The following is a 12,894-nucleotide window of genomic DNA, read 5'->3' as shown; positions in this document are numbered from 1 at the left end:
CACAACCACGGTACAATATCCAGACCCCACCAGCAGACCGCATCTGGGATTGGCAGGACGGTGACAGGTTTGTTCCCAGTCCCCATGACTTTGATGAAACACAAAGTGGAATAAAGCCATCATGTCCACTTAGGAACAATGCCAGTGAACTGGACTGCTTTGAGTTATTCTTCGATGAACCCCTGATGGACATCATTGTCAGGGAAAGAAACACATACTGTGATTACACCATGGCAAATACAATTCTCTCACCAAAATCACGGCTACACAAGTGGAAGGAGACAACTGTGGCAGAGATGTACCTGTTTTTTGCCACAATAATGCTTATGCCACATGTGTATAAGCACACTGTCACCACATACTGGGCAACAGAATGCCTGATTTCAACCCCAGGTTTTAGTGACATTATAGGTGTGAATCGCTTTCTGATACTGTTACGTATGTTACACTTTTCAGACAAAACCAGGCCTGACAGAAGCGACAGGTTATATAAGATCAGAAATGTGTTTATGTACTTGAAACAAAGATGCTGCATGTATTTTTATCCCTTCAGGAAGCTTGTTATTGATGAGTCCTTGATTTTATTTAAAGGAAGACTCTCATTCAAGCAATATATACCAAGCAAGAGGAAACGCTTTAGTATAAAGCTATTTGTACTGTGTGATTGCAGAAGTGGTCTAGTTTTGGATATCATTGTGTAAACTGGCAGTAATACTTTGAGAGATACCATGAAGTTATTGGGTATCTCTGGTGATGTGGTTCGAACAATGATGGAACCATATCTTGGTAAGGGGCATATGTTATTTACTGATAACTGGTACACAAGCCCCTTACTCAATGATTTCTTGCGAGTGAACTTGACAGACGTGTGTGGCACAGTGCGTCATAATCGTAAACATATGCCAAGGTTCGACGCTGGCACTCGCAGAGGTGAGGTGCAAGCCTTTGCTGCCAATGACATCATGGCATTTCGGTGGCATGACAAACGTGATGTCACATTGACATCAGTTCACCGAAACGAAATGGTACACAGTGGCAGGCACAACAGAGAGACCAATGAACCCATTCTAAAGCCTGCAGCTGTCATGGACTACAACCTCAATATGCTCTTAGTGGACAAATGTGACATGCAGATTGGGTTTGCAGACTGTGTACGCAAGAGTTATAAGTGGCATATAAAACTTTTTTTCCATCTTGTTGATATCTCTATGCTGAATGCTTATAACATATACAAGTTGAAGACCAACAAAACACCAAAATATGGTGAATTTTGCTTGTCAGTAATCAGACAAATAATTGCAAAGTACCAAGGAGCAACACCTGCAATAGACCAGCGCCCACGAAATTACCAACACACGTCATCTCGTTTCAGGCCTGGTGATCACTACCCCATGTAACTGCCTCTTACAACTGCCAAGAAAAATGCTCAGAAGAGGTGTTATGTATGTACACATACCACAAAATGCCCACAAACACGCAGAGACACTCGTTTTATGTGTGAGGAGTGTCAAGTGCCCCTCTGCATATACCCATTTTTCAAAGAGTTCCACAAGCTGCAGCAGTTCTAGGAATGTGTTTAGTGACTGTACATATGTATATATATTATGGAACAATAGTAATAAACATTGTTTTGTATTGTTTGTGTAAACAAAGTGTATACACAAACTAATAGTGATAAAGTTTGTTCTGTTATTGTGTTGTAAACAATGAGTGTATATTTGAAGAATGCACCTTACATTGGTCTCACAGGCCACATAACTTACCTGGAACAGAAAAATATTGAAAAATGCAAGAAACCTTTGAATTAGAGTAAATAAAAGAATACCGGGTGGGCGGCAGTCGCTGCTGTTGCCGTACGCACGTCACTTTCTGCAAGCTTTGCAGCTCTATATCTTGGTAAGTACTGATGGCAAAAAAAATTTCTTAGGCCTACAACACTCAGGAAAATATTCCTAACATTTTCATAAGAAAAAATAATTTTTGTTTTTTTTCGAATATTTGGCGACATAGAATGACAGTTTCAGAGAGGGGCCTGAAACAGTCAAAGGGTTAATAACATTGTGTAAAATTTGGCTCCACAGTGATACAGTAGTAAATAAAGACCAACACTTCCATTCTCATGTAACTTTTAGAAGGAATGATTCTCTGACAAATTATTATTATTATTACAAATTATTATTAAAAGTTATTATTATTAGAAGTTATTCTTATAAATTATTATAATAAAAAAAGAAGCGCTAAACCCACAAGTGTTGTGAATAGCTATGGATAGAGAAAACGTAATTCTTCTGACTATCCTACAAATCATTTGGTAAACAAATCTCATATTTATGTCAGTTTTTATACTGTGGGTGTATCATGTTTATATGTTATGTAGAATGTTTATTATATAATTTTGAAAAAAATATCAGAGATGGATTAATGGAAATGTTTATACAGTGGACCCTCGACCAACGATATTAAGCCGTTCCTGAGAGCTCATCTTTAATCGAAATTATCGTTAGTCGAGTTAATTTTCCCCATAAGAAACAATGGAAATCAAATTAATCCGTGCAAGACACCCAAAAGTATTGAAAAAAAAAATTTTAACACATGAAATATTAATTTTAATACAAACTGAAGAAGACATGTACAATTACATGACACTTACCTTTATAGAAGATCTGGTGATGATTGATAGGATGGGAGGAGGGGAGAGTGTGGATGGTGTTAGTGTTTAGAAGGGGAATCCCCTTCCATTAGGACTTGAGGTGTCAAGTCCTTTTCTGGGGTTACTTCCCTTCTTCTTTTAATGCCACTAGGACCAGCTTCAGAGTCACTGGACCTCTCTTGCACAACATATCTGTCCATAGAGGCCTGTACCTCCCATTCCTTTATGACATTCCTAAAGTGTTTCACAACATTGTCAGTGTCACAATTAAACACTTGTTCAGGTTTCAGTTCTTCACTGTCTATGTACTCCTTGAATTCCTCCACATATTTTTCAGCTGCTTTTTGGTCCGAGCTGGCAGCCTCACCATGCCTTATCACACTATGTATGCCACTACGATTCTTAAATCTCTCAAACCAACCTTTGCTGGCCTTAAATTCACTCTCATCACCACTAGTTGCAGGCATTTTTCTAATTAAATCGTCATGCAACTTCCTAGCCTTTTCACATATGATCGCTTGAGAGATGCTATCTCCTGCTATCTGTTTTTCGTGTATCCACACCAGTAACAGTCTCTCAACATCTTCTATCACATCACTTGCGATCTCAGTTTCAAAAACATAGTTGCACCTTTGGCAAGAACAGCTTCCTTGATTGCCGTTTTCTTGGCCACAATAGTAGCGATGGTTGATTGGGGTTTTGTGTACAACCTGGCCAGCTCGGAGACACGCACTCCACTTTCATACTTAGCAATGATCTCTTTCTTCATATCCATAGTAATTCTCACAGTTTTTGCTGTAGGGTTGGCACTAGAAGTTTTCTTGGGGCCCATGGTGACTTATTTTGCAGGTGCAATCACTAAAAACGCTGTGATAATATGAAATGTTCCGATTGTATGTTTGGATGGGACCGCTGTGGCTGGCTGGCTTGTAAACACTGGCCACAAGTGGACGCGTCTCGAACGGAACGAATCGTGTTGGTCGAGTTTTTTAGTGCTAGTCGAGGGAAAATTTTTGCGTTAAAATGTATTGCTAGTCGGATTTAACGTTAGACGATGCCATCGTTGGTCGAGGGTCCACTGTATTAACTTAATATACGACATTTAATGTTCCGAAGAGATTATTATTATTATTATTATTAATATAGTGTCTTGAAGAGTAGAGAGATTCTTAGTGATTTTAATGTGTACCTGCATGCCAGCACAGTTTGTAAGTACATATTTAGGTACTACCGTCCTGCCAAGTGAGTGTAAAACGAAAGCCTGTGATTGTTATACATGATGGTAGGATTGCTGATGTCTTTTGTCTGTCTCATAAATATGCAAGATTACAGGTATGTCTTGCTACTTCTACTTACTTAGGTCACACTACACATACATGTACACATGTATTTATACACACTCACCTGAGTTTTCTTTGATTTTATCTTAATAGTTCTTGGTCTTATTACTTTTCCTTTTATATCCATGGGGAAGTGGAATAAGAATCTTTCCTCCATAAGCCATGCGTGTTGTAAAAGTCAACTAAAATGCCGGGAACAATGGGCTAGTAACCCCTTTTCCTGTAAAGATTACTAAAAAGAATAAGAAGAAGAAAATTGTCAAAGTGGGAAGTCTGAATGTGCGTGGATGTTGTGCAGATGATAAGAAAGAGATGATTGTGGATGTTATGAATGAGAAGAAGCTGGATGTCCTGGCTTTAAGTGAAACAAAGCTGAAGGGGGTGGGAGAGTTTCAGTGGAGAGGAATAAATGGGATTAGGTCAGGGGTTTCAAATAGAGTTAGAGCTAAAGGAGGAGTAGCAATAATGTTGAAGGATAAGCTATGGCAGGAAAAGAGGGACTATAAATGTATTAATTCAAGGATTATGTGGAGTAAAATAAAGATTGGATGTGAAAAGTGGGTTATAATAAGCGTGTATGCAGCTGGAGAAGAGAGAAGTGTAGAGGAGAGAGAAATTTTGGGAAATGTTGAGTGAATGCGTGGGGAGTTTTGTATCAAGTGTGAGAGTAATGGTGGTTGGGGATTTCAATGCTAAAGTGGGTAAAAATGTTATGGAGGGAGTAGTAGGTAAATTTGGGGTGCCAGGGGTAAATGTAAATGGGGAGCCTTTAATTGAGCTATGTGTAGAAAGAGATTTGGTAATAAGTAATACATATTTTATGAAAAAGAGGATAAATAAATATACAAGGTATGATGTAGCACGTAATGAAAGTAGTTTATTAGATTATGTATTGGTGGATAAAAGGTTGATGGGTAGGCTCCAGGATGTACGTGTTTATAGAGGGGCAACTGATATATCGGATCATTATTTAGTTGTAGCTACAGTTAGAGTAAGAGGTAGATGGGAAAAGAGGAAGGTGGCAACAACAAGTAAGAGGGAGGTGAAAGTGTATAAACTAAGGGAGGAGGAAGTTCGGGTGAGATATAAGCGACTATTGGCAGAAAGGTGGGCTAGTGCAAAGATAAGTAGTGGGGGGGTTGAAGAGGGTTGGAATAGTTTTAAAAATGCAGTATTAGAATGTGGGGCAGAAGTTTGTGGTTATAGGAGGGTGGGGGCAGGAGGAAAGAGGAGTGATTGGTGGAATGATGAAGTAAAGGGTGTGATAAAAGAGAAAAAGGTAGCTTATGAGAGGTTTTTACAGAGCAGAAGTGTTATAAGAAGAGCAGAGTATATGGAGAGTAAAAGAAAGGTAAAGAGAGTGGTGATAGAGTGCAAAAGGAGAGCAGATGAAAGAGTGGGAGAGGCACTGTCAAGAAATTTTAATGAAAATAAGAACAAATTTTGGAGTGAGTTAAACAAGTTAAGAAAGCCTAGGGAAAGTATGGATTTGTTAGTTAAAAACAGAGTAGGGGAGTTAGTAGATGGGGAGATGGAGGTATTAGGTAGATGGCGAGAATATTTTGAGGAACATTTAAATGTTAAGGAAGAAACAGAGGCAGTAATTTCATGCACTGGTCAGGGAGGTATACCATCTTTTAGGAGTGAGGAAGAGCAGAATGTAAGTGTGGGGGAGGTACGTGAGGCATTACGTAAAATGAAAGGGGGTAAAGCAGCTGGAACTGATGGGATCATGACAGAAATGTTAAAAGCAGGGGGGGATATAGTGTTGGAGTGGTTGGTACTTTTGTTTAATAAATGTATGAAAGAGGGGAAGGTACCTAGGGATTGGCGGAGAGCATGTATAGTCCCTTTATATAAAGGGAAGGGGGACAAAAGAGATTGTAAAAATTATAGAGGAATAAGTTTATTGAGTATACCAGGAAAAGTGTACAGTAGGGTTATTATTGAAAGAATTAGAGGTAAGACAGAATGTAGGATTGCGGATGAGCAAGGAGGTTTCAGAGTGGGTAGGGGATGTGTAGATCAAGTGTTTACTTTGAAGCATATATGCAAAAAGTATTTAGATAAAGGTAGGGAAGTTTTTATTGCATTTATGGATTTAGAAAGGGCATATGATGGAGTGGATAGAGGAACAATGTGGCAGATGTTGCAAGTATATGGAATTGGTGGTAAGTTATTAAATGCTGTAAAGAGTTTTTATGAGGATAGTGAGGCTCAGGTTAGGGTGTATAGAAGAGAGGGAGACTACAAACTGGTAAAAGTAGGTCTTAGACAGGGATGTGTAATGTCACCATGGTTGTTTAATATGTTTATAGATGGGGTTGTAAAAGAAGTAAGTGCTAGGGTGTTCGGGAGAGGGGTGGGATTAAATTATGGGGAATCAAATACACAATGGGAATTGACACAGTTACTTTTTGCTGATGATACTGTGCTTATGGGAGATTCTAAAGAAAAATTGCAAAAGTTAGTGGATGAGTTTGGGAGTGTGTGCGAAGGTAGAAAGTTGAAAGTGAACATAGAAAAGAGTAAGGTGATGAGGGTATCAAATGATTTAGATAAAGAAAAATTGGATATCAAATTGTGGAGGAGGAGTATGGAAGAAGTGAATGTTTTCAGATACTTGGGAGTTGATGTGTCGGCAGATTGTTTTATGAAGGATGAGGTTAATCATAGAATTGATGAAGGAGAAAAGGTGAGTGGTGTGTTGAGGTATATGTGGAGTCAAAAAACGTTATCTATGGAGGCAAAGAAGGGAATGTATGAAAGTATAGTAGTGCCAACACTCTTCTATGGGTGTGAAGTTTGGGTTGTGAACGCAGCAGCGAGGAGGCGGTTGGAGGCAGTGGAGATGACCTGTCTAATGGTGATGTGTGGTGTAAATATTATGCAGGAAATTCGGATTGTGGAAATTAGGAGAAGGTGTGGAGTTAATAAAAGTATTAGTCAGAGGGCTGAAGAGGGGTTGTTAAGGTGGTTTGGTCATTTAGAGAGAATGGATCAAAGTAGAATGACATGGAGAGCATTTAAATCTGTAGGAGAAGGAAGGCGGGGTAGGGGTCGTCCTCGAAAAGGTTGGAAGGAAGGGGTAAGGGAGGTTTTGTGGGCCAGGGACTTGGACTTCCAGCAGGCGTGCATGAGCATGTTCGATAGGAATGAATGGAGACGAAGGGTATTTGGGACCTGTCGATCTGTTGGAGTGTGAGCAAGGTAATATTTAGTGAAGGGATTCAGGGAAACCGGTTATTTTCATATAGTCGGACTTGAGTCCTGGAAATGGGAAGTACAATGCCTGCACTTTAAAGGAGGGGTTTGGGATATTGGCAGTTTGGAGGGATATGTTGTGTATCTTTATACGTATATGCTTCTAAACTGTTGTGTTCTGAGCACCTCTGCAAAAACAGTGATTATGTGTGAGTGAGGTGAAAGTGTTGAATGATGAAAGTATTTTCTTTTTGGGGATTTTCTTTCTTTTTGGGTCACCCTGCCTCGGTGGGAGACGGCCGACTTGTTGAAAAAAAAAAAAAAACATGTATGTGTAGTGTGGCCTAAGTGTAAGTAGAAGGAGCAAGACGTACCTGAACTCTTGCATGCTCATGAGACAGAAAAAGGGACTTTAGCAATCCTACCATCATGTAAAACAATTACAGGCTTTCATTTTACACTCTTGGCAGGACGGTAGTGCCTCCCTGGGCGGTTGCTGTCTATCAACCTACTACCTAGAAATTATCTTATTATTTATATATTTCTGCTGTAAGTTAAGTGATGATGCAGTCATAGGGTAATAATTATGATATGAGCACACTTCTGGCAAGACAACACTTGAGTGAATGATGATGAATGTGTTTTCTTCTTTGGGTCATTGTTCTGGTGGGAAGCAACTGTTGGGGTGAAAAAGTAAATGAAGTGGAATATGACATAAAAGAAAAAAAAAAGAAAGTTTTGGTTTAATATTTATTTTGTAATATAAAAGTCATAAATTCCATTATGATCACATACATGTAAAATTTTATTTGTAAAGTTTGTTTATAATGCCATGTAAAAGTTACTGACATAATGTTTTGTTTATCCAGATGACTCCAGCTGTGAGGGACCAGTATGACCGCATTGTTGTAGATGCGGTCGACCTCTGGGAAGGTCGGGCTGGGGTGGCAATGGCTTTAAAACAGATTGCGCCACTACTTCAAGCTGACACTGTTGTGACACTTGCAAATTTTTTTGTGCCAGATGCTCTTGGTGATCGCAGTGTTGAGGTTCGAAACAAGATGCTTGAAGCTGCCATGGCTGTTGTCAACTCCCATGGAAAGGTGAGATAGATACAGTTTTGTTAGACTGTTTTACTAGCTACTAGTACTCGAATTGATTATATTTACAGTATTGTTTTCTTACTTAACCCTTTGCAGGTCTAGACCCCCAGTCTGAAAATTGCCCACAGGGTCCAAGAATTTTAAAAATCTATCAGGTCCAACTCACACCCACCCACATCCACTCATGTATTTGTCCAACCTATTTTTGAAGCTACACAACGTTCTGGCCTCTATCACTGTACTCGGGAGTTTGTTCCACTCATCCACAACTCTATTACCAAACCAGTACTTTCCTATATCCTTCCTGAATCTGAATTTTTCCAACTTAAAACCATTGCTGCGAGTCCTGTCTAGGCTAGATATTTTCAGCACACTATTTACATCCCCTTTATTTATTCCTGTCTTCCATTTATACACCTCAATCATATCCCCCCTAATTCTATGTTGGGTTATTGAGGCTAGGACTTTGGGTAGTTTCAAATTTAGGTTGGATAAGTACATGAGTGGGAGGGGTTGGATTTGAGAGGGACTTGCACATCGGAGCTTGTTTCTTGGGTGGCATTGAGGGTTGGGTTGGTCAAATGTTTGTTAGTGGGAGGAATTGTAAAGGACCTGCCTAGTATGGGCCAACAGGCCTGCTGCAGCGTTCCTCCTTTCTTATGTTCTTATGAATCTTTTTCTGGAGGTAATAAAATAAAAAGTATGAAATTTGATGAAAAATTGACAAAATTACACTCTTGCAGATTTTGCTGTGTCAGCAGTATTACGCATCAATGATTTTGCCCACTTTGACTCCTATTTTTGGCCAATTACATTGTTCCATTAGACCAAATTTTTAGCTATGTCACTTCCATGTGTTCCATTTTATTTATTGAGCACAAGAAATTACCCAGTCAATTATTTCAACTACAGAGGAACACCAAATATCGGCAGCTGCGGGTATCGACTGAATCGTATTTAGGCCGGTTTTTGGGCCGAAATTTTGTGCCGTGTTTTGGCCGGTGCCTTGCCGGTGTCAGCCAGCCTCCTGCCGGGATGCCACGCGTAGGTGAGTCAGTCTCCCTGTGTCTCTCAGTGAGTGAGCATATTCTCCGTGCATTCATCCAAACATCTTAAAATCCATTGGTTTTTGTGCTTGTTTATTAAGTGCAACTACAAAATAAGCCACCATGGGCCGAAGAAAGTTCAGAGTGCCTTTGGTAAAGAAAGTGAGAAACACAATAGAATTGTAGAAATTGTAGAAAAATGGGAGAGTGGTGTGCGTGTGCTCCAGCTTGCCAGGATGTATGGCAAAAACAAATCAAGAATTACTTCTATCCTGGCAAAGAAAGAACAAATCAAGGAATCTGATGGGGCAAAAGGGTTAAACATGTTAATGAAAAAGAGATCACAAACAATGGAAGATTTGGAGTTGCTGTTGTTATTGTGGATCAGGGAGAAACAGTTAATGGGAGATAGTGTTTCGGAGACGATCATTTGTGAAAAGGCATGGCAATTGCATACGAATCTCGTAAAGAAAATGCCTGGAACTAGTACTGGTGTTAGTGAAGACAAGGCCAGCAGAGGCTGGTTTGACAGATTTAAGAAGTGTAGTGGCATTCACAGTTTTGTAAGGCATGGTGAGGCTGCAAGTTCAGACAAGCATGCGGCTGAAAAATTTGTGCTGGAAATCAAGGGGTGCGTAGAGACTGAGGGATTCCACTCCCAACAAGTGTTCGGTTGTGACGAAACAGACCTCTTTTGGAAGAAAATGCCGAAGAGGACCTACATCATGCAGGAGAAAAAGGCACTGCCAGGACACAAGCCTATGAAGGATTGGCTAACTCTTTTGTTCTGTGCAACTCTAGTGGGGATTTCAAAGTGAAGCCTTTACTGGTGTATTACTCTGAAAATCCCAGTGTTCAAGAAAAACAATGCTGTCAAGAGTAAATTGTACATGATGTGGAAAGCTAATCATAAGGCATGGGTCATGAGGCAAATTTTCTTTGAATGGGTCCATGAAGTGTTTGGCCCAAGTGTAAAAAAATACCTCCTGGAAAATAAATTGCCATTCAAGTGCCTCATGGTAATGGACAATACTCCTGCTCATTCTCCAGATTTGGAAGACCAGTTGATTAGGGATTTCAGTTTTATAACAGTGAAGTTCTTGCCCCCTAACACCACTCCTCTCATCCAGCCCATGGACCAGCATCAAACTTCAAAAAACTCTACATGAAAGCAATGTTTCAAAGGTACTTTGAAGTGACCTCAGAGTTATGGAGGAATCACTTCAATATCCTCTGTCACATAAGCCTTATAGGTAAGGCTTAGCAGGGTGTGACTTCCAGGACTTTGAACTCTTCATGGAGAAAATTGTGGCCAGAATGTGTCCTCGACAAGGATTTTGAAGGGTTTGAGGCTGGCCTTATGACGCTATGCCTGTTGTGGAATCTATTGTGTCTTTGGAGAAGTGTGGCCAGAATGTATCCTCAACAAGGATTTTGAAGGGTTTGAGGCTGACCCTGATGACCCTGTGCCTGTTGTGGAATCTGTTGTGTTTTGGGGGAAATCCATGGGGTTGGAGGCGAGTGGCGAGGATGTTGAAGAGTTGGTGGAGGACCACATGGAAGAGCTAACCACTGAAGAGCTGCAAGAGCTACAACTGGAACGGCAACAGGCTGCAACTGAGGAAATAGCTTCAGAGGAGGAGGAGGAAGAGGAAGAAGAGAGAGAGAGGAGGTACCTTCTTCAGTGATTAAGGACATTTGTGCCAAGTGGAATGAGGTGCAAACTTTTATTGAAAAATATCAACCTGACAAAGCTGACACAAGCCGTATCTGCAACATGTTCAGTGACAATACCTTGTCCCATTTTAGGCAAATCTTAGAGACGCCAGAAACAGAGCTCTCTGGACAGATTTTTTAGTGGGACAGGGGTCTAGTGCTAGTAAAAGACAAAGAAAGGAAGTAACCCCAGAGAAGGCTTTGATACCTGAAGTCCTTTTGGAGGGGGATTTCCCTTCCAAACAATAACCTCAGATCTCTCTCCCGTCTTCACCTTCTTCAATACGCCAACAAGAGTCTTCAATAAAGGTATGTAATGTTTATTTATCGTAAAAATTAGTGCTTTATATTTATTTCTCATTGTTTTCTGTATGTAAAACTATAGTTATTTTTTAATCCTTAAACTCTCCAAACATAGATCTACGTTCACTCGCGTAGCGCTCCGAATATTTTGAAAAATAAAGAAATATTTTTTTTTTTTTAAATGAAGAGCACTTTTTTCTATATGTTATTTATTTTTTTTTTTTTCAACAAGTCGGCTGTCTCCCACCGAGGCAGGGTGACCCAAAAAAGAAAGAAAATCCCCAAAAAGAAAATACTTTCATCATCATTCAACACTTTCACCACACTCGCACATTATCACTGTTTTTGCAGAGGTGCTCAGAATACAACAGTTTAGAAGCATACACATTTAAAGATACACAACATATCCCTCCAAACTGCCAATATCCCAAACCCCTCCTTTAAAGTGCAGGCATTGTACTTCCCATTTCCAGGACTCAAGTCCGACTATATGAAAATAACCGGTTTCCCTGAATCCCTTCACTAAATATTACCCTGCTCACACTCGACAGATCGTCAGGTCCCAAGTACCATTCGTCTCCATTCACTCCTATCTAACACGCTCACGCACGCTTGCTGAAAGTCCAAGCCCCTTGCCCACAAAACCTCCTTTACCCCCTCTCTCCAACCCTTTCGAGGACGACCCCTACCCCGCCTTCCTTCCCCTATAGATTTATATGCTTTCCATGTCATTCTACTTTGATCCATTCTCTCTAAATGACCAAACCACCTCAACAACCCCTCTTCTGCCTCTGACTAATACTTTTATTAACTCCACACCTTTTCCTAATTTCCACACTCTGAATTTTCTGCATAATATTTACACCACACATTGCCCTTAAACAGGAGATCTCCACTGCCTCCAACCGTCTCCTCGCTGCTGCATTTACCACCCAAGCTTCACACCCATATAAGAGTGTTGGTACTACTATACTTTCATGCATTCCCTTCTTTGCCTCCATAGATAACGTTTTTTGACTCCACATATACCTCAATGCACCACTCACCTTTTTTCCCTCATCAATTCTATGATTAACCTCATCCTTCATAAATCCATCTGGCGACACGTCAACTCCCAAGTATCTGAAAACATTCACTTCTTCCATACTCCTCCTCCCCAATTTGATATCCAATTTTTCTTTATCTAAATCATTTGACACCCTCATCACATTACTCTTTTCTATGTTCACTTTCAACTTTCTACCTTTACACACATTCCCAAACTCATCCACTAACCTTTGCAATTTTTCTTTAGAATCTCCCATAAGCACAGTATCATCAGCAAAAAGTAACTGTGTCAATTCCCATTTTGAATTTGATTCCCCCAAATTTAATCCCCCCCATCTCCCGAACACCCTAGCATTTACTTCCTTTTCAACCCCATCTATAAATATATTAAACAACCATGGTGACATTACACATCCCTGTCTAAGACCAACTTTTACCGGGAAGTAGTCTCCCTCTCTTCTACACACCCTAACCTGAGCCTCACT

General features: G+C 40.1%; 1 protein-coding gene across 1 annotated transcript in view; it reads left to right on the top strand.

Annotated features, from left to right (window-relative positions):
• The window catches only part of l(3)80Fj (lethal (3) 80Fj), a gene marked incomplete at its 3' end in the record, with an annotated part of 271,490 nt that overhangs the window by 108,504 nt on the left and 150,092 nt on the right, over nucleotides 1-12,894 (top strand). The window contains 1 exon segment of the mRNA XM_070080109.1: nucleotides 8,064-8,297. Within this exon segment, the coding sequence (XP_069936210.1) occupies nucleotides 8,064-8,297 (234 nt within the window).

Source organism: Cherax quadricarinatus, unplaced genomic scaffold, assembly GCF_038502225.1.
Source record: "Cherax quadricarinatus isolate ZL_2023a unplaced genomic scaffold, ASM3850222v1 Contig148, whole genome shotgun sequence".
NCBI lineage: Eukaryota > Metazoa > Arthropoda > Malacostraca > Decapoda > Parastacidae > Cherax > Cherax quadricarinatus.
This window is presented reverse-complemented; position numbering and strand designations above follow the sequence as displayed.